The sequence below is a fragment of the Aphelocoma coerulescens genome, chromosome 4A (assembly GCF_041296385.1).
Source record: "Aphelocoma coerulescens isolate FSJ_1873_10779 chromosome 4A, UR_Acoe_1.0, whole genome shotgun sequence".
NCBI lineage: Eukaryota > Metazoa > Chordata > Aves > Passeriformes > Corvidae > Aphelocoma > Aphelocoma coerulescens.
The window spans coordinates 14,088,686-14,114,798 of NC_091018.1; the positions used below are offsets into that span (position 1 = coordinate 14,088,686).

General features: G+C 54.5%; 1 protein-coding gene and 1 pseudogene across 1 annotated transcript; one reads left to right on the top strand and one right to left on the bottom strand.

The window, feature by feature from the left end:
- Positions 1 to 5,767: 5,767 nt before the first annotated feature.
- LOC138110222 (serine/threonine-protein kinase pim-1-like) lies at positions 5,768 to 8,343 on the bottom strand. Its single transcript, XM_069014928.1, has 5 exons — positions 7,756 to 8,343; positions 7,584 to 7,634; positions 6,992 to 7,358; positions 6,170 to 6,346; positions 5,768 to 5,911 (listed from the first exon to the last, which is right to left on the bottom strand). The coding sequence occupies exons 1-5, from the start codon at positions 8,341 to 8,343 to the stop codon at positions 5,805 to 5,807; spliced, it is 1,290 nt and encodes a 429-aa protein (XP_068871029.1). The 3' UTR covers positions 5,768 to 5,804.
- Positions 8,344 to 17,574: 9,231 nt separating this feature from the next.
- LOC138110687 (olfactory receptor 14A16-like) lies at positions 17,575 to 18,757 on the top strand (annotated as a pseudogene).
- Positions 18,758 to 26,113: the final 7,356 nt, after the last annotated feature.

The window sequence follows — 26,113 nt, forward strand, 5'->3', positions numbered from 1 at the left end:
TCCATTTCCCCAGTGGGCCCATTGTTAAGGATATGGAGCACATCTGTGAGGTGGGTTTTTCATTGCCACACGTTCCCATCTCCTATATTTTTCAACTGCTCTTTTAACAACCCCTTCATCTGTTCAATCAATTCTGCAGCTTGTGGATAGTCTGGTAGATGAAAAACCCAGCAGTCTTACTCACTTTATTTTTCGCAGTAACAGACAAAGCATTCCACGTCCTAGCGTCAGCAAACCCTATAAAAACAGCCAGTTTCATCCCTTCCTCCTTCATCTGTTGTATACAATCTCACACAGTTTCCCAGCGATGTTGGGGTCCTGGCCAATCCTTTTCTGTAGCGTATTTAGTCTTATATCCCTGAGCAGCCAAAGCTAACAAATGGGTATTTGGAGCATTATTTCACAATGTCATTATATAGATGTGAAAACATAAACATCGATTTTTATTATATTATATACATGTAGATCATTAATTTTTGTTATTATTCTCGTTGTTATTATTATTATTATTATTTCCTTTGCTCAAACAAATCCAAGCTCAAGATTAAAAACTTCTTCTGTCGCTCCATGTGGGAGCGTTTCAACAACAATCGTTCCTTCTGTTGGTGCTGTTTCCGAGATGCTGTTAACAAAATTCACCCTCCTCTTCCCAAACCCACAAGTTCTTTTCCTTTTTCCATATGCAATTTTTGGATGCATTTTAATACATCCAGTGCTTCAGCTTCTTTCAATTGACATCCTCATTGCTCGCACGGTGCTCCGACCTCAGCCCACACCACAGCCAGCAAACCCTAGGGAAGGTCTTCCCATGCGGGAATTTTGGATGGGACCGATTCCTTACACTTACATTTAAAAAGCAGCATTTTGTTGTGATCCGGCCAGACTATACCAAATTTGTTTTACCAGTGGGCAGGGTCAGCACCAAAGACACAGACACCAACTCAAGGAATTGGCGTCATTTACTGTAGTTCAAAGCAGCAAAGAATCACAAAAGGAGAAGCTCAGCAATGCACCCAATCATCACTACCAAAGATTGCGTACAGTAATCAAGAAAGAGACAGCACCAGTTACCCTCAGGCCTTGCCATCATCCACATCCTCACATCAGCTGGGGGAAGCTGTCACAGCCAAGGACTGGAGAGCCATTCCCGGACACTGGGAGTTCCTGCAGGTGCCTCCACCCACAGGTGAGGCTTCCAACCTCCCTGTGAGAGGGCCCACCTTTGATAGTGTTGAACTAACAAACCGACAGCACTTCCAGTGTGGGAACATCTGGTTTCATTCTCCCGTTTGTTTCTCCCAAAGCCTGGCCAGGGCTCAAGGAGGAAGCAAGGGAGTTGACTTTGACCATACAGCCCCAAACAAGGCCAGATGTCAGATTTCATGGCCTTGTCCAGCTTCCAAATACAGAAAGGTCAAGCCATGTTTCACTAATGGGTGGATACATCTATCAGAGCGCTAATGACCATGCGCATTTCATGAATGAGCAAGTTCAAAGATAACCTTTGCTTGCAAGGTTCTGATGGTGCCCCAAGCCCCAGGACTGGAGGGGCCCCTTGGCTGCGGGGCTGGGAGGGAGGGAGGGAGCTGCCCCTTGTTCTCACTCTGCCTCACGCAAAGCTGGGCCGCTCACAAGTGGGGCAGCACAGCAAACAGGCAGCCTGCGAGTCTCTTCCATCCTCGTCTCTTGAGATTTTTCACCTTTGAGCTTAGGGTCTACAAAGGCAACTGCTTTTGGTCCCGCTGTGTATCCCCACGTACAGCAATGCTGCTAAATCCGTCTGTAGCACAGCAGCAGGGGAAAGGCCTCAGCCCTTCAGTGTCAGGAGCTGCCGGGCTCTGCCTGAGCAGCTCAGCCAGCAGGAAGGGAGCTGCTCCACACGGCAACGAGGAGCAAAGGACTGCAGCACCTCCTTCTTGGGCAGAGCCCAAATTCGGTGGGGGAATAACAGAGTTATTCTCGTGCACTGGTGCATCAGCACTGCAGGTGCTGTGCCCGCAAGCACATGGTTCGAGATCTGCAGAAGAATTCTGCAACTCTTGACTGGGTCAGGATGTCACCAGTGCTAAACTCCACTTTAGCCCAAAGCAACCACTTTACGCATCTGCTAGTGTCTGCTAGATTTTTTCTTCAGGGTATCCAGACAAAAGTAAACAGGAGGAGCCTACATTTTCATTGTTGAGCAGAAATGTATCTCATTTTGCTGTACAATCCTTTTTTAAGACGAGTTATCTCTTAAAAAAAAAAAAGAAAGAAAAAAGAAAAAAAAATATGAAAGAGAAAAAACCAAATGTGTAGTGAAAAATCTTCTGTAACTTTGGATTAAGAGGTAACTGATCTTTTTAAAAAGAGAACAAAGTTATTTACTTTGCAAATGTGCTGATGGCATGGATCCATCTCACTGACCTCAGCATCCTTTTTTAAAGATTTTGGGGTTGATTGTCAATATTAAATTGTGGTTGAAGCAATAGGAAATTGAAATATGGATTGTGCATGACCGTGTCTTGAGTGTAAAAATATTGCAGTTTGAAACTTGGACCTAAAGTATTGCAAATAAAAGTTATAAATACCAATGGATTGTGTGACAGCAGCTTTTCCTATAGGATGTGCAGCATCAGAAAGACTTCATCAGTGTGGCTGCGGGTGCTTTTAGCTTTGTCCTGTGCCACTCTATGATGACATGAAACAGGACTTCACCTGCCACCAGCCCAGGCCACCCTTTGCCACCCCAGCTCCTTGGACCTTGGACAAGCAGACACAAAGTCTTTCTGTTGCTTCCCCCTTTTGCACAAATGCACAGAGAGCTGGGATTTTTCCAGGCCTCGTGTCTCCATTGTGCCATATTCCTAAAGAACCAGCAGCCCCTCCCGATGAATACGGTGAGTTCCACAGATGCTTGTCAGCTCCACTTCCTGCCTAGAAATCTTGAAACTGCTTCTAAATGCTGCTCTCTTCAGCTCTTGGACACCTACTCACACAGAGCCGGGCAAAAAATGCTCCTGACGCCAGCTTACAAGGTGAGTAACGCCAAAGAGGGCTATGTGGGAAATCTCTATCCCTGCCTATCCTTTTAAGAGATCTGTGCCTTGTATCTAAAGGAAGGAATGTGCAAGCAACGGGACTGACACTTTCACTCTCCGTGTTCGTTCCGCAGCCACGGGTACAAAGACATTATGGGAACCCTTGTGCAGACAGAGCCTTCCGTCCCTGTAGAAGGGAGCGCGGCGGGTGGGGGCGGTTGGCGGGCAGCGAGCCCCGGACAGCAGGCGAGATCCGGCTCCACACCCGGCAGGCCCTGCTAAGGCTCAATGCCGGCTCCTCTGCAACAGCAAAGACCTTCAGCCTTGGCACTGCCCAGAGGGGCAGTGCTGGCCCGGCCGCACAGCTCATTTTCCCCACAAGTTGCAGGAGGTGAGAACGCAACACTTGCAAACACTGACTGCGAGCCACAGCGCCGGCTGCGCACCATTAACCTCAGCTCTGGGACCACTGTCTGCCCCAAGCTCCGGGGGATGCATTGGGAGCCCGGCTGGGCTCTGCCCTGGGGCCATCCTCCAGTGACAGCTGCAAACAGGGAGCATTTAGTTGCCACCAAGAGCCCAGCCACGCGTGGAGGGGAGCCGGTGCAGGTGCGGCCTGCGCTGTTGCCTGCTGTGCTCTGGGGCTGCTGCTCCCGCAGAGGGAACTGCACTGGCGTGCCAGAGGAGACAAAGAAGCTTCAGCTTAAGCCAAACTGAGCTGGGTGGCTGGGCTGGCAGGAGTGGGGAGGGTCAAGGGCATTCACAGAGCTCATCCTGCTGGAAGGACGAGGAAAAGTGGCAGTGGGAAGTGAACAGTGAGGAGAGCTGAGGCCTGGAGGGCAGCTCTTGAATGACACTCAGGTCTCACCGGACCTCTGAGACATTGCTGTTCTTCTGCCAGTGACAGGATGAGTCCCTAAACCTGGGGCTCGCTCCTCCCCGTGGTCAAAGGCATCAAGGAAGGCTACAGTGCGACAGAGACTGCCCTGAGCTGGCAGCTCACTGGGGGAAAAGAGGGAGCACTTGTGAAGTAAAAGGCAGGTGGGGCAGAGAACTGTTCAGAGAAGGGCTGAGCTAAAGCTTGAGCAAGCTGAGAAATGTCATTTGGGGTCATCGCAGATTGATTTCATTTCACAAGTTATTGAACAAGTTTATTTTAGGGCGGGGGGGGTGTCATGTTTTCCCCTGGAGGCGTGCACTCTGCAGGCTTGAGCTGCGTTGCTGAAATGCTCGAGCACGTCTCTGCTGCGGCTGACACCGGGTTCTTCTTTGGCTTCTTCCGGCCCGGTGCTGAGCCGCAGCAGAGCCCTGGCGGAGCCCAGAGCAGCCTCAGCATCCACAGAGCCCGGCTGCAAGGAGAGAAAGCAGAAACCGCCCATCACTTGAAGGCTGCTGTCCCCCTTGTCCCAGCCGCCCTCGGTGCCCAGGCCGTGCTGGCTGTGCTCAGAGCGGTGCCCGAAGCCGCCCGTCACTGCTGCCTTTGGCAGGAGAGCAGGATGGCAGGACACGTGCCACCGCCCGCAGCCAGCCGTGGCAGATCCACCTCCTCAGCAGCTGCCCAGAGCGGGATGCTCCTGTGCTCGCTGCCATCTCCCAAAAGCCCTTATCCCACCCGTGCCAAGAAGACGGGGACCCACCGCACGCCACCCGCCGCCGGAAGAAAAGCTGCTCCCAAGCGATGTCCTCGGTCTTCTCCAAGGCCCCGTCCCATCCACGCCGCAGCTGGTCCCAAGCACTTCCCGATCCAGGCTGGACACCACCTACAACGCTTCCTTTAAGAAAAACAAACAACAAATTAATGAAAAGGGATTACAGACAAAAAGGAGAAACAAGAAAAAAGGGAAAAAGTCTTCTCTCTGTCGGGGGCCTGAGGAAGGCCCAACCTTCCCTACATGCTGGGGAAAAACCCACCCACAGGCGAGGGAAGCCCACGCTTTCTCCCTTCCCCCCCGCACTGCCCCCCAACAGGCACAGCGAGCCCAAAGCAAACAAGCGGAGTGGAGCAGCCCAAGCCCCTCCTTTCCTGCAAAACAAAGCAGCCCGTGCACAGCTCCTGGAGTGCCACCTCTGCTCCTGCCATGGGGGCTTGTTTGTGTCGGGCTGGCTGCCCCAGCCCCAGCCCCAGCCCGGGGAACAGTGGGTGGTGGGGGCTGTTGGCAGGGCCAGGGGCCGGCTCCCATTTCCTAAGCACCCCAGCCCATCCCGCCCGCCCTGCCGAAAAGCAGCTTGGCAGCCGGCTGAAGAATTAGTTGCATCTGCCCCAGCAAAGGGGGGAACCTTTGCTTCCTGGCCAGGCCGTGCAATGCCCAAATCTGGGAGCATCCCCCTGCGTGTGGACTCATCTGTAAATTCGCTGTGGAGCCTGGCTTTGAAGAAGGTGCCAGAATCAAAGCCCATCATCTTCAGCTTGCCGGTGGCCAGGTCGAGGAAGAGCTTGCCGTCCTTGACATCGTCCTCCACGTCTCCAGCAGCAGCAGGAGTACAGCTTCTCCAGGGGCTCCTTCTTCCCTGCGGCTGAGAGCAGGCTGTCAGTGCCCCGCCCAGGGCCCCGGCTGTCAGTGAAGCAGGACAAGCAAAAGCAGCTTGCACGGCGGCCACCAGTGCTGGGAAGAGCAGCTCAGCGCCAGCACAAGGGCTGCGTGTCCCCATCTGACGACCCCTGCGCAGCCATACAGGCAGGGCAAAAAAGCCTGCGTTTCTTGGCTTCTTCTGGCCAAGGCACCTGTGGAGCTGTAACTTACCGGCTCCCTGGATCAAAGTGTGCCTGTGGCTCTCTCCCTTCTTCTATGGACGCTGAATATCCTGCAGCCAAGGATCACACGACAGGTCTTCTAATGAGGGCCTGTCCAAGGAGTGCAGGGACAGACACCCTCTGATCAATTCCTTGCACTCTGCGGGGAGAAACCAGAAAGCGCCGGTCAGTTGCAGAAGGCTCCTGTCCGCTTTGCCCCACTATTGCCATGCCCAGGCCATGCCATGGGGGCTCCGAGCTGTGCCCGAACTTTCCCATCCATTCTTTGTTTTGGAGGAGAGCAGGAGAGCGGGGCATGTGCCACCTCCTCGGCAGCTGCCAGAGCGGGATGCTCATGAGCCCGCTGCTGTCTCCCAGTACTGCTATTCCCCCCCGTGCCGCAGAGATGAGCATCCACCTTGAGAGAGCCGTTCTGGGAGCGACAGCTGGCCCCAGCTGATGTTCCGGCCCTTCGGGAACGGGTGCCGCCCGCAGACCATCTGGTGCAGCACGATGCCCAGGGACCAGACGGTAGCTGCCTCGCCGTAGTACCAGCCAAAATGGGTCCATTCTGGGGGGCTGTACGCTGGTGTTCCTACGGAATAGAGAGGCAGTTCATTCGCGGGATGCTGCCTGCTCCCGGAGCCTCACCCCAGCATCCCTGGGCACGCGGGGGCCGCACCAGTGGCACGCGGCATGACCCGCTGCCCTCTCGCCAGCGCCTGTGACTTGTGGACAAACTGTGGGTTGTAAAAGAAGCCACCGGTGTCACAAGAGGGCAGCGGAAGCCCTGGCAAGGCCCGAGCATTCCACGCAAAGGGAAAACCCGCTCAGTGCCGGGGGGGGGGAAAAACCATGCCTTCACCCTCCCTGCCTGCATTGCCCCAAAAAAACATTCTGAAGCCAAGGCAAACAAGGCGAGCTGAGCAGTCCGAGCCGTTTCTTGCCTGCACACCAAACCGGCGGGTGCACAGCTTCTGGCCCCCGCCCTCTGCTACCCCCACCCACGGCTGTGTTTTTGTCACGCTGGCTGCCCCAGCCCCAGCGCCAGTCCTGGGCAGAGTGGCTGGCGAAGGCTGCCAGCAGGGCTGGAAGATGGCCCCCCGGCCACCCGCACTCAAAAGCAACTGGGCTGAAAACTCGGTCCCATGACTGGCATCAAAAGGGAGAATCCCCGCTGCCACAGCCAGGTTGGGCCGCGAGATGCCGGCACCGGGAGCCTACCCCGGCGAGGACTCACCTGCAAAGCGGGTGTAGGCTGTGTCTTGCAGGTAGGTGCCGCAGCCAAAGTCAATCAATTTGGCCTGGCCGGTGGCCAGGTCAACCAGGATGTTCTCTGGTTTCACGTCCCTGTGAAGGACCCCGCAGCTGGTGCAGTGCCGCACGGCCTCCAGGACCTGGCGGAACAGCTTCCGTGCCACCTCCTCTGACAGGAAGCCCCGCGCTCGAATGAAATGACGCAGGTCCTGAGAGTGCTCCGGCCGCTCCATCACCAGCACCACGTTGTTGGGGAGCGCGAGCCACTCGAGGAGCTGCACCACACCAGGGAAGCCGGTGGACACCTTGTCCAGCAGCACGACCTCGAGTGGTGCGCTGGTGCCGTTGGGCTGCGGGAGGAGCACGATGCCGTCAGTGGGGCTGATGCCGTGCCAGGGCTCGGGAAGCCCTCGCCCAGCCCGGGATGCTCTGCGCCCTCCGCTGCCCCCACGCCCCCTCTCCCCCGAGGCGTCCTGGCGCCTTCCACCCTCCCGGGCCTCGGCTTATCCCCGCCCGTCACGCCCCGGCTTCTCCCGCTGCCCACCACCCCCATGCCCCCACCGCCGCTCACTCACCAGCTCGCCCCAATGACGGATGCGGTTCCGTGGCACCCGTTTGATGGCCACCTGCAAGCCAAGGGGAGCAGCGGGCTGAGCTCGCCGCCCGCCCTGCCGAGCCCCATCCTCCTTCTCCTGCGCCCTCCTCCGCCCCCCTCCTCCTGCGCCCGCCGCCGGCCCCGCCACTCACCGGGGCGCCGTCCGAGAGCCGCGTCGCCGCGAAGACGCTGCCGAAGCCGCCGCGCCCCAGCAGCGAACCCACCACGTAGCGCTCCCTCAGGCCCTGCTGCGCATTCCCTGCCGGCGAGACGCGGCTGTCAGCGCTCGGCCCGGCTCCAGAAACGGCCGCCGGGCGCTCCTCAACCGCCCCGGGCCGGGTATCCCCAGATGCTGCCTCTTTCGAAGGGGACACCGGCGGCTCGGGGGCGGGGGCCGCGCTGCCGAGCGGAAGAGCTCGGACCGGGGAAGACGCGGCGGACGCGGCGGGAGCGGCCGCGCCGTCTGTGTCCTCGGCGGGTCCCGGGAGGAGCCGGGGCCGGGGCCGGGGCCGGGGCCGGGGCCGGGGCCGGGGCCGGGGCCGGGGCCGGAGTCGGGCCAGCCGGAGCCAGAGGCTGACAGTGCTGCCCAAGAGGCAGGCACTGATGCCCGCCCAGCAGCGCCACCGCCAGTACGCCAAGAGCCGGGCGGAGGCGAGACCGCGGCGGGACGCCCGGGGGCGGGGAGGGCGCAGCCCCGCCCGGCGCCGCGGGAGGGCCGGGCGCATGGCCCGGCCTGGCATGGGGAGAGGGAGGCCGCGGAAGGGGCGGAGGGGGTGGAGCAGTGAAGGGAGAGCGGGACAGGGGATGCGGGACACTGGGAGAAGGAGAGGAGGAACAGGAGAAGGAACGCAGAGGGTCTGGAGAACCGCTGCTTTCGTGTTGCTCTTCTGCTGCTGCCGCTGCTGCCGCTGCTGCTGCTGCCGCCGCTGCCGCTGAAGCGCTGGGAGCGTTGGTCCGCGTGTCCGTGTGTCTGTTGCCCGGGTGTCCGTTTTTGCCCCGCGCGCCCCGCGGCCGAGCCCCGCGCGCCCCGCGCCAGCACGGGCCGCTCCGGGGCCGAAGCGGAGTCACGGAGCATCTCTTCCTCCCGCAGCCGCGCCAAACGCACCATCTTGTTTAGCTTCTTCTTCACCAGATTGTAACTCTTCCTTGCGGCAGTCTTGCAACTTGCCCCTGCTGCTGGCTCGCCCCGCGCCGCGGTCTCTTGCTCACAAGAGCAAGAGCAACCAAAGCGCTGTCCGCACTTTTCGCCTGGAGCAGAGCAAAGTGCTGAATGAGGAGCCTGCCAGCGCCAGGCAGAGGCAGCCCCGTGGGAGGGCAGAGCAGGACGTGAGGAGGGAGACGTGCAGCCCCTGCGGGGTGCAGCGCTGCTCCCCGGCCGCTCGGCGTGGGCAGTGGGAGCGGCGGGGCCGTGCCCGGCGCGGTGCCCTCGTCGCCAGGGCTGTTGCTGTTTTCTTGTCCGGTTGCAGGTGAAAATCGGAGACTGCCGATAGGAGGCTTCAAATAAAAGAATGGAAACACTCTTTTTGCTGAGTTCTGATGCCGGTCCAATAGAGCAGCTAAGCTCTCAGCTGTTTGCCTCCTCCCTGCCAATCCAGCACTTTCAGCCTGGAGCAAAGGCCCTCTCTGCAAAGAAACTGCTGGCTGGTTTCCTTCTCCTGCTGTTCATTGACACAGGTAGAAAAGCAGACTAGTTTGGATGCTGAGTCTGTCCAAACAGACAGTGAGCTTTGCCATGTGAAGCCAAGACACGGAGTCTTGAGCCCTGCGACAGTGTCATGGGAATCACCTTTGTTGCTGCTGCTGTCTATTGTCACTGCTGAGGGTGCAGTCCTAGGGGAGCACATGCCCTGTCTCTAGAAGCCAGAGCCGAGCAAGGCACTGGGCTCTAAAATCTTCCCTTGGCAGGCTTCTGGTGTCTCCAGCATTGCTTCCAAAGCCAAACAGGGAGAAGGCAAACTGTGTGTAGCTCTTGGTATTGTAGAGTGTCTCAAACTTGCTAAGTCCTAGGTGTTTGAGGTAAGATCAGTTTGCAATGACTGTGAGGTAGAACTAGTGCAAGACAGAAAAGGGGAGCATAGAAGGGAAGCAATTCATAGTATACGGGAACATCTTGGGTTGTTTCTTTCCCTTTGCGTGTCCCTTCTGGGAAGCTGTTTTGCTTTTGCAAGAATCTTGTCCACAGTGATGTTTGCTCTTTTCAAGACCCTTTCCTGGAGACCTAGCTGGAGCTCCTGTCCCAAGATGTGCCATCACATGCAGCTTCTCTTGGCTTGCCACACTGTGCGTGCAGCACGACTCTTGCAGCAAAGCAGGACCAAGGTTTTGAGAGCTTGACAACTTGTCCTTTCTCCTCCTGGTGGACTAGCGAGTTGTGCCGTGGGTAAGGTTTTCGTCGTTACTGTTCTAGGCTAAGGAAACAGGAGGAGGGGGTAGCAGCGATTGTTAGGCTGGCTGAATGGAGAGGAAGAATGTCCGGAGCCTGCAGCCAGAAGTGGAGAGCTGGGGGCTAATCCTTCCAAGCTCTCAGTGGACATCTTGCAAGTGACCTGGACTGTGAAAATGGTCTGACAGAGGCAGTTGGTTTCTGAGTTCAGCGTAGATGCTTGCACGTCTGGTGCGTTGGTGCGCAAATCAAGAGTACAATCGGTTCACAGGAAGCACCAGAAGAAGCTGGAGCTCTCCGAGCAGACGACTGAAAGAATGTGCAAAGGAGAAATGCGGGAAATGACTTGGTGTACCTTGCCTGGAAGAAGGGTAGTTTTTTCGAATAATTCCTAATCCGTTCCCTTGGCTTTTGACTTTCTTAACAAGGCCATTTGCATCCCCGATTCAGCACGAAGCGAGAGGCCCGGGCTTACGGAAGCGCGCCAAAGATTCCTCCGCAGCGACGCTCAGGTGGAAAGAGGAGCGGGGCGCCTGAGCAGCCTCCGGGGAAGCATCCCGCGAGGTGCAATTTGCGCCGTGCTGGGAGAGGAGGAGGGGGAGAAGGATGGGCCTTGCGTGGCAGCAGCAGCAGCAGCAGCAGCAAGTTTGGGCCGCAGGACATTGGGCCTGCGCCGCTGCCCCACAATGGGCGGGCGCGTTCCCGGGGCTGCGGCCCTGGCAGCGCGTCCGCTGAGCTGCCGACGCTGCGGGAGCTCCCCGGGCTGGGCTCGGGTTCCCGCTGGGACTGGGCAGCAGGCTGTGCTCTCACTGTGGTCAGCAGCAGCGGGACGTACCTCTGGACATCCACGTCTCCTGCTGCTGGGAAGAAGCAATGAAGCGAGTGCAGAAGTTCTGCTTCCTCTTTCTCCCAGTGGATTTTTTCATTTCATTCCACACTCCAGAGGCAATTTCTGTGCTGGCCTCTGTCAGCTGATTCTATTTCAAGAGCACCAGCAACAGGGCTGTGTTTGAGCGCTGTGAATGTGGCCTGTATGGCTTTCATTCTCCTTGACTTTTTGCTTATAGACCTGTGAACATTTCAAGATCTGCTAATCAGGATGCCTGCAACAAAACATCTGAATTCCCCATCAGAAAAGTACTGTGGCTAGCACCGATCAAAAGAGGCAATTGCAGTTTTTCAGATAAAATTCAAGTGGCAACCAGAAGAGGGGGAAGAGCAGCCATGATCTGTCATTCCCAAGGCAAACGCAAGAAAAGCCTCCTGCTGTCCCCTGAGGACGAGTGAAACTGTGCTGGGAACAGTGCTGGAACCCGATCCTTTCTTTCTCGGAAGGTTGCATCAGGGCAGCACAGCTGGGCTCTGAGGAATCAGGTCTGTTTGTGGCTGATTGTGTCTCTACTCCAGAAATTCACCGGGAAAAACCTCTTGGGAAGCCGAGGCACAAGCAGGTGGGAAGGGGCTGGCGCTGCTGCTGCTCTTGGCCGGGAGCCCCGGCTGTGCCGGTACAGGGCCCACTGCGCGGTGGCTCCTGCTGCTGCCAGAGCTGGGCGGGTCTCAGGGACAGGGAATGGACACGGGGGACAGCAAAGGCTGTGGGGGGCTGCAGCGATGTTCACACTTGGGCCAGTGCCAGCACCAGCACAGAGCTTCAGCCCCGCGATTATCCAAGAGGGAAATGCTGGGGAAAGGCTCCATTTCAGCCTTCCTTTACTCATCACTGTGAAGTGACCAAAATAAAAGGAGAACAAGCAGAGCCCGATCTCTTCTCCTTCGGGAGGAGTCCCACGCCTTGGGCTGTGAGAGGCCCTGAGGGGCTGTGAAGGGCTGTGAGGCGCCATGAGGGTTTGTTAGGGGCTGTGAAGGGTCATGAGGAGTCGTGAGGGGCCGTGAGGGGCCGTGAGGGGCCATGAGGTGCTGTGAGGGGCCATGAGAGATTGTTAGGGGCTGTGAAGGGTCATGAGGGGCCATGAACTGTGAGGGACTGTGAGGGACTGTGAGCTGCCACGAGGGGCCCTGGGGAGCTGTGAGGGGCATTGAGGGGTCATGAGGGGCTGTGAGGGGCCTTGAGGGGCCATAAGGGTCTCTTAGAGGCTGTTGGAGGCCAGGCACCTCATGGAACCAAGGGTCAGTTAGGAGACTGTGCAAGCAAGGAGATCATGGTTGGCAGTACAGAACTTCATGGAACCACAGGCCCATTGTTACACAGCAGGGCCGCAGAACCAAGGAGATCATTGTGACACTACACAACCTCATGGAATCAAGGCGTCCATGTTACGCTACTGAACCTCATGGAGCCAAGGGTCCATTGTGACACTGCGGACCCAAGGAGACTGTTGCTGACAGTACGAAAGTTCATGGAACCAAAAGTCCATTGTGACATTGTGGGGCCTCATGGAACCGTGGAGACCATTATGACACTTTGTTACTATCTGATTTACACCCAGAAGGGCAAAGAAAATGAAATCTCTGAGTATAAAAAGGAAAGAACTTTGAAGGTTCCAAATATTCCCAAAGATGAGATTAAAACCAAACGAGATTAAATGTTGGTGCCAAAAAAATGGATATCTGTTTATCTAATGGTAAGAGAGGCAAAGAGAAAGGAGAAAAGTAGAGAAAAGTTAGAAAAAGCCAAGGTTACTCTAAAAGCATAGGATAAGTCACCACCACACTGTGCTACCTTTGTTGCTGCTGAGACAGGGTGGGGGAAGTGGAGAAGTTTTTGCCTTTTTTTTTGCTGCTGTTTGAAGGGTCTTATCTGCCTCTTCCCATCTCTGGAGCAGTTTGGCTGGAAAGCGGCAGCCCATCCTCCGAGATGCAGGCTCCATGCTTGCAGCTGAACCTCGGTCCGCCTGGGACGAAGGAGCAGGGGTAGGGGTTGCACAACTCACTCGGGATTTCAGTCCAGGGGTGAAGGACTGGGGGGGTTCTCCCCAGGCGGGCGGCGTCGGCTCCCGGAGGCCTCAGGGTGTCTCGTGGCTGGCGATGGTGGTGGTGTGGGGAAAGGCAAAGGGCAGGGATTCTACCTTTCGCTTTCGCCTCCACATTTTGCGCCAGTTTTGCCTTCCTTTTTATGGGCCTCAAGGCGGGCTATGCACGGCCCGTACGGCACGTAGTTTCCAGGCGTTCAAAAGTGATTAGGATAAGCAGCCATAATGACGAAGCGCTTTTGAAGCCTTTCCGGTGTTGAGCAGTGATAATGACAAAGCATTTTTTGGAGCCTTTCTCCTATTATTAGGCTCTTGCACACTTCAGAACCAAGGGGCCATTGTGACACTGCAGGGCCTCGTATAACCAAGGGGTCATTGTAGCACGGCAGGGCCTCGTGGAATCAAGGGGATCGCAGTGACACTGTGGGGCTCCATGAGGCCACGGGGCCATTCTGACTGTGTGGAAGCAAGCATACCATTGTTACGCTACGGGGCATCATGGAACCAAGGAGGCCATTGTGAACCAGCGGGGGAACCCGCTGAGACTATTATGACACTTCAAAGGCCTTGTGACACCGAAGGGCCATTGTGGAACTGCAGGGCCTCGTGGAACCAGTGAGACCATTGTGACATCACAGGGCCTCATGGGAGCCAGGGGCCATTGTGACACAGCCAGGCCTCATAGAACCAAGGGGCCCTTGTGACACTGCGTGGCACCATGGAGCCAAGGAGACCACTGTGACACTACAGGGCGTCACGGAACTAAGAACTATGTAACAGTAAGAGGCCCAATGGAATCAAGGGGCCATTGTGACACCACAGGGCCTCATAGAACCAAGGAAACCATTGTGACACTGCAAGGTCTCATGGAAGCAAAGGGCCAGTGTGACACAGCCAGGCCTTGTGGAACCAAGGGGCCATTGTGATCCTGGGGAGCCCAATAGAACCAAGGAGCCATTGTGACACGGCAGGACCTTATGGAATCATGGAGACCACTGTGACACTCTGTGACCTCATGAAACCAATGGGCCTCTTAGGGGCCACCTCTCATCTGCCTTCAAAACACGGGGGGGCTGTGCTTTTCTTCCCATGGAAAAAACCATCTTTCAAGTCCAGCCATCCATGGCCAAAACTGGGAATTCACCTCTGAAATTCCATCTAGCCAAGGAATAGCTCCCAGACAAAAGCTGCCAGGAATGTCCAGCTTCCCTTGGATTCCTGAGGGCCAGCTCTCATCTGCCTTTGAAACACTGGGGCTCCTCACTTTTCTGCCAATGGGAAAGAACTGTCCTTCTTGGCCAGACGTCCATGGACAAAACTGGGATTTGGCCTCCCAAATTCCCTCTATCCAAGGATCGCTCCAAGACAAAAGCTGCCCAGACAAACAGGTCTGGCTGGCCTTGGCCTCCTTGAGCCACTGCTAATCAGCCTTTGAAACACTGGGGCTCTGCCCTTTCCTTCCTGGGGAGAAGAGCTGTCATTCCAGTCCAGGCACCCACAGCTGAAATGGAACTCCACCTCCAAAACTCCCCATATGTCCAAGGGTTGCTTTCAGACAGAAGCTGCAAGGACAGACAGGTCTGGCTTGCCTTGGCCTCTGGTGGCTGCCTCTCATCTGCCTTCAAAAGACTGGGCTTCTGTGGTTTCCTTCCTGTAGAAAAGAACCGACCTTCTTGTCCAGGTGCCCGTGGCCTCAAGCACATGATCACTACATAGGGACAAAGGGGCTCTGTGCTCAGTGGAGTGGAGTCTGAGGACAGTGGAGGAGAGTCCTGGGAGGGCTTGAAGGGTGGTTTCAGAGATGGTGGATCCTTTTGACATAGTAGAGAAGAGCCGGCAAAAGAAAGAATTAATGCAAAGGGCAGCTGGGGAGGTCCAGACTGGACAGAAGGAGAAAGGAATTTCTCTCCCAGGGCAGTGCTGTGGTGCCACGTGTCCCCCAGAAGAAGTCTGGAGCAGCCCAAGGCTTTGTGTGCCAAGGCAGAGCCAGGCAGGACGCAGAGCCATCAGCAAAGGAAGGGGCCGGTGAGGTGGGGCAGCCGGGGGGATGACGACAGCCTGCAGGGACAGAGACACAGGGCACGGACACTGTAGGACAGCCTGGGCCGGAGAGGGCAGAGGGATGTGCAGAAGCTGAAAGGCCCTGACAGAGGCAACTTCTGCAGCACTTTGGCCAGGGCTGCTGTCCCTGCCCCTGAGGCCAGTTGGGAGATAAGTGACCCTTGCAGCCCTGGGGCCTCATTGCCTCTTTTTTCCTGCTCAGCAGCATGGCAGGGGCCACCCCATGGTCCTGCCCTTGGCATTGCACATGCCCACATCCCAGTGCCCCGGGAAGAGTCCCGAGCAATGAGGGAGGGACAGGATCTGCCTTTGCGGCGGCTGGGGCACTGCCTGCAGCCAGCCCGGGCACAGCACAGAGGCACAGAGGGGTTCCATCAGTTAGGGCTGGGAAGATGCTGAGAAGTGACCGGGGGAGAATCATTCCCAGCCCTTGACACAGGAAGCCTCTGGCTGCAGGACAATGCAGCTGCAGTTCCTGAAATGATCTCCTCAAGCTGGAACATACCACTGACTGTGGATTCAGGAAGTACATTCTCTGAGTATCCCTGGTGTAGAACATGAGGACATGCTCAGGGCTTCAGCTCAGTCCAGTAATATTTCCAAGACAATCCTTTCTATAAGGATGAAATTTCCTGAGACTGTTTTCCCTTTCCTACTCTTGGGGAATGGGAGGGGGGGAAGTGATAAAGGAATTCTTCATTTTTAAGAGTCCCTGAGGCATCGGAAGTGTAACTTGAGTGCTCTGCAGGAGTTTCCTAAAGTGCTTTCAAGCCACTCCTCTGCCCACGCACAGCACCGGCATCACCTTTGCTGGACCCGCCAGGCTTAGTCTGACCTGTCCTTTCTCCCACCTGCAAGCAGAACCTGTCCCCAGCCAGTGCCCTGCAAACAGGCAGGTTTCTGTAGGGCCAAGGAGAGTGCCCAGAGATATGGGGTCTGTGAGTGCTGGCAGGAAGAGATCAGGCACAGGGAAACACCTCCAGGAGGAAGATCTTCAGCAAGCAGAGAGAAGATCGGGCAATGAGAGAAAACAAAAGGCAGAAATGTTGTGGCACGGAGAGCTTAGAGACCTCCACAGGATGCCCTCGAGTGCAGCCCCTCCCTCTGAACAAGCCCCCTCCGAACAAGCCCCCTCCCCTCCTCTCTCCCTCCGCCAAGCCTCTGCCCTCAGGGCCGGGGGTCCAAGGCGTGAAGCCCCTCCTGTGCAGGCAGAGCTGCAGCAGAGCTGTGGGGCAGCTCTGCAGTCCCGGGCCCAGTTCCCTCTGCAGAGCACAGGGCCGGGAGCATCTGCCTGGCACTGGGGGGCTCTGGGAGGGGGCACAGCTGGCTCAGCTGGCTCAGGGTGACGCTGTCCCCAGTGCCCGGCTGTGGGCAATGCAGCCAGGGAAGGAGCTCAATCTCCCTACATCCAATGCCATCATTAGGACAATTGGCTTTCTTCTTGAGGATTCCCCCTAAGCTCTGAGCTTCCCTCCAGGACGCAAACAGGTCGTGTAGCATCTTTGTGTTACCTGAAAGCCCCACAGTGAGACACAAAAGTTTTATGATGGCGAAAGTGCTGTTGGGTTGGTGAAATGAGCCATGTGTGTATTTGGCTACCAATGTGGGGCTGAGACCTCGAGAAGGGGATGGACATTTGATGGGCTGTGGTGGATCCATCTGCTCTCAGCAGTGTTGGGATGGTTTCTAAGGGAAATATGGGAGGGTGATTATCCTCTGTCTGACAAGGGTGAAAGCCCAGAGGATCTTGGAACAGGACAGAGTGACAGACCACCTCCCCTCACTCTCCACTCACCACCTTGCCTCACAGAACTCGCTCTATTCTCCCCGAGGGCAGCAGCAATGCTGAGTGTTTCTGACATCCAAAACCAGTCAGCCGGGGAGATGAAGAGGAGCTATAAAAACCTCTAGAACACTTTAACAGCTTTTGCCGTTCCTGTTCTTGGGCCCTGGGAGTGCCCTTGTGTTAGCTGGGGTTTCAAAGTGTAACACCAGGACAGGTCCCTGTCCCCCTCCCACTTCTGCACAGCAAGGCTGAATTGTAAAAAGCCCCGGAGCAATTGCCCTGAAACTCATGTCGCACGCAGCCAGCAGCAAGCAGGGCTGCGGCTGGAGCTGAAGGAAGATCTGCTAGAAAAACAGAAGGGTGTTGTCGGTGATGGAACACGGACTTCGCCGGCCGCATGCAAAGCCAAATTTGATCGCACGAGTCAACTCTTTATATACTGTTCCAAACCAACAGTTCAGCAGCTACAAACTTCAGCTTCTAAGGTTATATGTTTTACATCTCCAAGGGCTACAGATTAGCATCTCCTCGCCCAATCTCCCGTTAACTATCCTACTCTTTGTCTCGCCTCTTGCTCTTTGTCTCGCCTCCTGCCAGACGCGGCCCCGGCCCGCCCCGTCTCTCGTCTCTCGCAAGGCCCCACGCCCGCCAAAGCCGTTCTCCGTGGCGACACTCTGAATCCCCATAAGGTGTCAGTGTGTGACAGGAGAAGGATTTGTGGGACATGTCTTGGATTTGGCTGAGAGCCGTTTCCCTTAAGCTGTCACTGCCTTTTCTCCGTGAACAGGTCCCCATGTCCACACACAGCCAAATGTCCAACAGCAGCTCCATCAGCCCCTTTCTGCTGCTGGCATTCGCAGACACGCAGCAGCTGCAGCTCCTGCACTTCTGTCTCTTCCTGGGCATCTCCCTGGCTGCCCTCCTGGGCAGCGGCCTCATCATCAGCGCCGTAGCCTGCGGCCACCACCTGCACACGCCCATGTTCTTCTTCCTGCTGACCCTTGCCCTCACCGACCTGGGCTCCATCTGCACCACTGTCCCCAAAGCCATGCACAATTCCATTTTGGGACACCAGAACCACCTCCTACGCAGGAGGTGCTGCACAGCCTCTTTCTCTTTCTCTTTCTCTTTCTCTTTCTCTTTCTCTTTCTCTTTCTCTTTCTCTTTCTCTTTCTCTTTCTCTTTCTCTTTCTCTTTCTCTTTCTCTTTCTCTTTCTCTTTCTCTTTCTCTTTCTCTTTCTCTTTCTCTTTCTCTTTCTCTTTCTCTTTCTCTTTCTCTTTCTCTTTCTCTTTCTCTTTCTCTTTCTCTTTCTCTTTCTCTTTCTTCTCTCTTTCTCTCTCTCTTTTTCATTTCAGCGGAGTTTTCCCTCCTCGCCGCCGTCGAGTGCTACGACCGCTACGTGTCCCCCTGCAAACCCCTGCAAGACGGGACCCTCCTGGGCAGCAGAGCTTGTGCTCACATGGCAGCAGCTGCCTGGGCCAGTGGCTTTCTCAATGCTCTGCTGCACACGGCCACTACCTTTTCCTTGCCCCTGTGCCAGGGCAGTGCCCTGGGCCACTTCTTGGGTGAAATCCCACAGATCCTCAAGCTCTCCTGCTCACACTGCCACCTCAGGGAACTCGGGCTTGTTGTGTTTTGCATCTGTTTAACTTTTGGTTCATTTGTGTTCCTTGTTTTCTCCTGTGTGCAGATCTTCAGGGCTGTGCTGAGGATCCCCTCTGAGCAGGGATGGCACAAAGCCTTTTGCACGTGCCTCCCTCACCTGGCCATGGTCTCCCTGTTCCTCAGCACTGGCTTTGTTGCCTGCTTGAAGCCCCCCTCCATGTCCTCCCCATCCCTGGACCTGGCACTGCCAGTTCTGTACTCGGTGGTGCCTCCAGCCCTGAAGTCCCTCATCTACAGCCTGAGGAACCAGGAGCTCAAGGATGCCCTGAGGAAAATGATGACTGGATGCTTTCCAGAAGCACAAACCTGCCTGTTTTCAGCTCCATAGGCTAAAGTGTAATCATTAGAGGCCCAGCCTGCCTTCTCAGGTTGTTTTGGTGGTGGTGGTTTGGGGGCTTTTTTTCTTCTCCTATGTTAATGTTGTGCCCAAAAGATTTTGTTATGCATCTTATTCCCTGTTTACAGGCTGAATGTGACTGTTGACAGGGACTGTGTCAATAAGGAGTCTGCTCTGTGTGTATTCACATGAAAGAAAGGACCCATCAGCAAGGTCTCAGTTTGAGATCCTTTGGTTGAGTCCATCCCTGAAGCTGGAGGGCAGGGCCAGTTTTGCAGGCGTGGGGGGGAAGAGTCCCAGCAGAGCAGCACAGCCAGGGAGCAGCAGAGCTTGGTCTTTTCAGAGCTCCTCTCTTATTACTTCCACTCTCTCCTTTGGAGCCGCTGTGATGGTGTAAGGCCAACAGCTCTGTCCGGGTGGTGCGAGTCCTGCTGCGTGTCACAGGCAGGGACAGGCCATGGGCACTGCTGGGACACAGCTGGGCTCCGCCACAGCGGTTCCATCAGCAAAGGGCATCTCCTGAAGGAGGAACTGCAGGAAGGCTTTGCTCTCCCTCCACAGTCACTGTCAGGAACAGGCCCAAGGAGCAGACTCTAAAGAGGCTGCCTGTGTTCCTTGTTCTCCCAGGGCTCGGTGGGATGAGATCAGGGTCCCAGTGTGGCCTTCAAGAGACTCAGGTGTGGTTCAGGTTTTGCTTGTTGGTGGCCAGTGCCCACCAGATGCTGAATGGTCTGTGATGAACCTTCCTGGGGCTCTGCAGCTTGTGCCAGGGCTGATGGCAGGGGAATGTTCTTCTGGAGGGACTTGGGAGCTGCCAGGAGAACACAGGGGATCTGCAGGGACAGTGTGTGCCAGGGATCAGCAGTGAGTGGAGCTCAGTGGGCACAGGCCTGTTGAGGGTGAGCTCACCCAGAGATAAAGGACTGAATGTTTCCTGTGACCCATGAGAGCTCTGCAGCCCCAGGGGACACAGCAGCTACAGGGAAAGGAGTCTGGGCAGTGACTCGTCTGACCCTATGGGAACTTGCAGAGGAGGATCCAGGGCAGCCCCAGCCCATGTGCCAGCCCTGGAACAAGGCAGGCACCTCTGAGCACCCTCCATGGCCACAGCGGAGCCTGTGTGGGAAGGGGTCAGTGCAGGGAGCACCATCAGCTGCAGAGCTCTGTCTCCCAGCTTGAGCAGCACAGCCCAGCAGAGGCAGCCCATGGCCCCGGGCAGCACAGCCCCCATGCTCTGCAGAGCAGCACCCCCAGCTCAGGGGCTGTGGGCAGCAGGGCAGAGGCTACAGCAAGGGCTGCTCAGGCCAGCACAGACGTGTTCCCCTGGGAAAGGCTCTGTGGGGAGCTGGGATGGGCCAGGAGAAGAGCAGGAGCTCGTGTGTGTGCAGAGGAGCCCTGGCAAGAGGCTGCCCTGTCCCTGGGATGGCAGCAGGAGCAGCCTGAGGAGCCCCAGAGCCAACTCTCTGCTGCTGTGCTGGGCAGCGGGGCCCTGGGGCTGCAGGAGCTTCCCAAGCTGAGGATCTCCTGAGCATTCCAGACACAGAGTCACTGTCTCGGACCTGCAGTGCCTCCAGTTCCTGCTGCAGGGCCAGACAGGACTGGGCTTCTTTGCAGGGCTGGGGCCAGGGCAGGGAGAGGAAAACAATGGACCCTTGATTATAAGACTCCCCTCAGTGTCACAATGCTCTCCATGGTTCCACGAGGCCTTGCAGTGTCACGCTGGCCCCTTGGTTCCTTTGGGCCCCACGGTGTCACTGTGGCGCCCTTGGTTACACGAGGCCCCACGGTGTCGCAAGGCACCTTTGGTTCTCCGAGGGCCCTCAGTGTCTGTTTTGCCAGTGGGCAGGGTCAGCCCCAAAGACACAGACACCAAGTTCAGGAATAGTGTAATTTATTAGAATGCAAAACTGCAAAGAATCACAAAAGGAGAAGCCCAGCAAAGCACCCAATCATCACTACCAAAGATTGCGTACAGTAATCAAGAAAGAGACAGCACCAGTTACCCTCAGGCCTCGCCATCATCCACATCCTCACATCAGCTGGGGGAAGCTGTCACAGCCAAGGACTGGAGAGCCATTCCCGCACCCTGGGAATTCCTGCAGGTGCATCCACCTTTGCGGGCAACGAGGCTTCAACCTCGCTGTGAGAGGGCCCAGCTTTGACAGCGTTGAACAAACAAGCTGACATCACTGCTAGTGTGGGAACATCTGGTTTCATTCTCCTGTTTGGTTTCTCCCAAAGCCTGGCCAGGGCTCAAGGAGGAACCGAGGGAGTTTGATCCTAAAGCCCCAAACAAGGCCAGATGGGGCCTTGTCCAGTTTCTAAATACAGAAAGGTAAATCCGTGTTTCACCAATGAACATAGAGCATATTGCTAATAATGCTTCGTTAATGAGCAGATACAAATAGAACATTTGGTTGGAAGGTTCATCTAGATGTCAACTTTGGCTCAGAGCCTGTTGTTCAGGCCTCAGTCAGGGCCTGTTGTTCAGGCCTCACTACTTCAATCAGTCCTTTGACCTAGAGACGAACTGCAACCTTCATAACAATTCTTTTGATACTACAATCTTGGATTTAAGTATTAGAAAGTCTTTGTTGACAAGCCAAAATATCATACGGGAAGTGCTTTAAGGGTATCTTTTCACAATCTTCATAGGAACGCTTAACCCAGCCATGATTAAAGAGCTGTACGTGAGTTTGATTCCATTTCCCTTTATACTGGGTGCAATTGAACAGTTTACAGTGTGGGTGCATACAACCTATTCCAGGAGACAACATCCATCCACAGACACTTTTTCCTCCATATATTCCTCTTTATCCGATTTAGGTAGGAAATGCCTTTTCTATGAAAATGCAGCGGTCGGGGATCGCCACCCTCGCTCTAGAACTCTGTTTTTATCGTGAACTGTGCTCAAGTTTCTAACCCACCATTTGGGTTGGGCCAGATGGGCCAGCCAAGGCCAGTCATCGAATCCTTCTGGACTTCCACGCACCCAGCAATTACTGAGGTTAAATGAGTTCCCTATCTCTGCTCCTGCGGTTAGAAATCAATTTAGCCAACCAGTGCTCCGATTACAAGGACAACATTAAATCAACAAGATCAACAATAGTTTCACTGTTAAGCGGTCCCTTTCTGTCTGCAGAAGTCACTCAGTGGCACATCAGTCTTCACATCGAGCGCTGTGGATCAGAGCACTTTCCAAAGGGACCATTGGGGCAAACAGGGAGATTTGGTCTGGCAGGCTCTGCAAAACAATATCCTGTAACATCTCTTTGTTCTCTCACAGAACACTTGGCTGCAGGGACACGTGCCCATCTTTCTCACCCAGCTTTCAGGATTCAAACAGTGCTGTCTTTGCCTACAGCTCTTACTTCAGCTGGCTCGGGCGGGCCATTTGGCCTCTGGACCCACACTCTGGCTCCATGATTAGGACTGGTGGATCCAAACCCTTTATCTCCATGAACAGTAGTGATGTGAAGTGGATGTCCTTTTTTCACGGTTGTTTTAAAAACTGGCAATATCAATAACTGTGCTACCCTGCCGTGGGGTTGAATGATCCAGTGTTGTTCACTATTGTTTAACAGAACTACTTTACTTTCTCCTTGATAATCTGCACCAACCACTCCTCCCACCATATGAACACTTGTCAAGGCCAAGCTTGAGTGAGCAGTTATCAAACCAAAGTGTCCCGGAGGAACCTGAATTCCTGTGCCGGTACTGATAACTCTCATTTGCTTCTGATTTATCCTAATTAATTCTAATGCCTAAAGGTCCAGCCCTGCAGCCTCTGCGATGGCCCTGTCAGGGGCCATCTCCCCCGGAACAATCTCCCAGGAAGTCCAAGTGTCACTGTCCGTGGTTGTATTTGCAAATTGGGTGCAGCCATGCGCATCCAGGGGGTTTCCATTTCCCCAGTGGGCCCATTGTTAAGGATATGGAGCACATCTGTGAGGTGGGTTTTTCATTGCCACACGTTCCCATCTCCTATATTTTTCAACTGCTCTTTTAACAACCCCTTCATCTGTTCAATCAATTCTGCAGCTTGTGGATAGTCTGGTAGATGAAAAACCCAGCAGTCTTACTCACTTTATTTTTCGCAGTAACAGACAAAGCATTCCACGTCCTAGCGTCAGCAAACCCTATAAAAACAGCCAGTTTCATCCCTTCCTCCTTCATCTGTTGTATACAATCTCACACAGTTTCCCAGCGATGTTGGGGTCCTGGCCAATCCTTTTCTGTAGCGTATTTAGTCTTATATCCCTGAGCAGCCAAAGCTAACAAATGGGTATTTGGAGCATTATTTCACAATGTCATTATATAGATGTGAAAACATAAACATCGATTTTTATTATATTATATACATGTAGATCATTAATTTTTGTTATTATTCTCGTTGTTATTATTATTATTATTATTTCCTTTGCTCAAACAAATCCAAGCTCAAGATTAAAAACTTCTTCTGTCGCTCCATGTGGGAGCGTTTCAACAACAATCGTTCCTTCTGTTGGTGCTGTTTCCGAGATGCTGTTAACAAAATTCACCCTCCTCTTCCCAAACCCACAAGTTCTTTTCCTTTTTCCATATGCAATTTTTGGATGCATTTTAATACATCCAGTGCTTCAGCTTCTTTCAATTGACGTCCTCATTGCTCGCACGGTGCTCCGACCTCAGCCCACGCCACAGCCAGCAAACCCTAGGGAAGGTCTTCCCATGCGGGAATTTTGGATGGGACCGATTCCTTACACTTACATTTAAAAAGCAGCATTTTGTTGTGATCCGGCCAGACTATACCAAATTTGTTTTACCAGTGGGCAGGGTCAGCACCAAAGACACAGACACCAACTCAAGGAATCGGCGTCATTTACTGTAGTTCAAAGCAGCAAAGAATCACAAAAGGAGAAGCTCAGCAATGCACCCAATCATCACTACCAAAGATTGCCCGTAGTGATTAAGAAAGAGACAGCAGCAGTTACCCTCAGACTTTACCGTCACCCACATCCACACATCAGCTGCGGGAAGCTGTCACAGCCAAGGACTGGAGAGCCATTCCCGGACACTGGGAGTTCCTGCAGGTGCCTCCACCCACAGGTGAGGCTTCCAACCTCCCTGTGAGAGGGCCCACCTTTGATAGTGTTGAACTAACAAACCGACAGCACTTCCAGTGTGGGAACATCTGGTTTCATTCTCCCGTTTGTTTCTCCCAAAGCCTGGCCAGGGCTCAAGGAGGAAGCAAGGGAGTTGACTTTGACCATACAGCCCCAAACAAGGCCAGATGTCAGATTTCATGGCCTTGTCCAGCTTCCAAATACAGAAAGGTCAAGCCATGTTTCACTAATGGGTGGATACATCTATCAGAGCGCTAATGACCATGCGCATTTCATGAATGAGCAAGTTCAAAGATAACCTTTGCTTGCAAGGTTCTGATGGTGCCCCAAGCCCCAGGACTGGAGGGGCCCCTTGGCTGCGGGGCTGGGAGGGAGGGAGGGAGCTGCCCCTTGTTCTCACTCTGCCTCACGCAAAGCTGGGCCGCTCACAAGTGGGGCAGCACAGCAAACAGGCAGCCTGCGAGTCTCTTCCATCCTCGTCTCTTGAGATTTTTCACCTTTGAGCTTAGGGTCTACAAAGGCAACTGCTTTTGGTCCCGCTGTGTATCCCCACGTACAGCAATGCTGCTAAATCCGTCTGTAGCACAGCAGCAGGGGAAAGGCCTCAGCCCTTCAGTGTCAGGAGCTGCCGGGCTCTGCCTGAGCAGCTCAGCCAGCAGGAAGGGAGCTGCTCCACACGGCAACGAGGAGCAAAGGACTGCAGCACCTCCTTCTTGGGCAGAGCCCAAATTCGGTGGGGGAATAACAGAGTTATTCTCGTGCACTGGTGCATCAGCACTGCAGGTGCTGTGCCCGCAAGCACATGGTTCGAGATCTGCAGAAGAATTCTGCAACTCTTGACTGGGTCAGGATGTCACCAGTGCTAAACTCCACTTTAGCCCAAAGCAACCACTTTACGCATCTGCTAGTGTCTGCTAGATTTTTTCTTCAGGGTATCCAGACAAAAGTAAACAGGAGGAGCCTACATTTTCATTGTTGAGCAGAAATGTATCTCATTTTGCTGTACAATCCTTTTTTAAGACGAGTTATCTCTTAAAAAAAAAAAAGAAAGAAAAAAGAAAAAAAAATATGAAAGAGAAAAAACCAAATGTGTAGTGAAAAATCTTCTGTAACTTTGGATTAAGAGGTAACTGATCTTTTTAAAAAGAGAACAAAGTTATTTACTTTGCAAATGTGCTGATGGCATGGATCCATCTCACTGACCTCAGCATCCTTTTTTAAAGATTTTGGGGTTGATTGTCAATATTAAATTGTGGTTGAAGCAATAGGAAATTGAAATATGGATTGTGCATGACCGTGTCTTGAGTGTAAAAATATTGCAGTTTGAAACTTGGACCTAAAGTATTGCAAATAAAAGTTATAAATACCAATGGATTGTGTGACAGCAGCTTTTCCTATAGGATGTGCAGCATCAGAAAGACTTCATCAGTGTGGCTGCGGGTGCTTTTAGCTTTGTCCTGTGCCACTCTATGATGACATGAAACAGGACTTCACCTGCCACCAGCCCAGGCCACCCTTTGCCACCCCAGCTCCTTGGACCTTGGACAAGCAGACACAAAGTCTTTCTGCTGCTTCCCCCTTTTGCACAAATGCACAGAGAGCTGGGATTTTTCCAGGCCTCGTGTCTCCATTGTGCCATATTCCTAAAGAACCAGCAGCCCCTCCCGATGAATACGGTGAGTTCCACAGATGCTTGTCAGCTCCACTTCCTGCCTAGAAATCTTGAAACTGCTTCTAAATGCTGCTCTCTTCAGCTCTTGGACACCTACTCACACAGAGCCGGGCAAAAAATGCTCCTGACGCCAGCTTACAAGGTGAGTAACGCCAAAGAGGGCTATGTGGGAAATCTCTATCCCTGCCTATCCTTTTAAGAGATCTGTGCCTTGTATCTAAAGGAAGGAATGTGCAAGCAACGGGACTGACACTTTCACTCTCCGTGTTCGTTCCGCAGCCACGGGTACAAAGACATTATGGGAACCCTTGTGCAGACAGAGCCTTCCGTCCCTGTAGAAGGGAGCGCGGCGGGTGGGGGCGGTTGGCGGGCAGCGAGCCCCGGACAGCAGGCGAGATCCGGCTCCACACCCGGCAGGCCCTGCTAAGGCTCAATGCCGGCTCCTCTGCAACAGCAAAGACCTTCAGCCTTGGCACTGCCCAGAGGGGCAGTGCTGGCCCGGCCGCACAGCTCATTTTCCCCACAAGTTGCAGGAGGTGAGAACGCAACACTTGCAAACACTGACTGCGA

Coding starts and splice junctions, on each gene's coding strand:
- LOC138110222 (XM_069014928.1), bottom strand. CDS start 8,343: ATGCCAGGCCGGGCCATGCGCCCGGCCCTCCCGCGGCGCCGGGCGGGG. Junction 7,635..7,755: donor GGCTCTCGGACGGCGCCCCG/GTGAGTGGCGGG, acceptor CTTGGCTTGCAG/GTGGCCATCAAACGGGTGCC. Junction 7,359..7,583: donor TCCGTCATTGGGGCGAGCTG/GTGAGTGAGCGG, acceptor CTCCTCCCGCAG/CCCAACGGCACCAGCGCACC.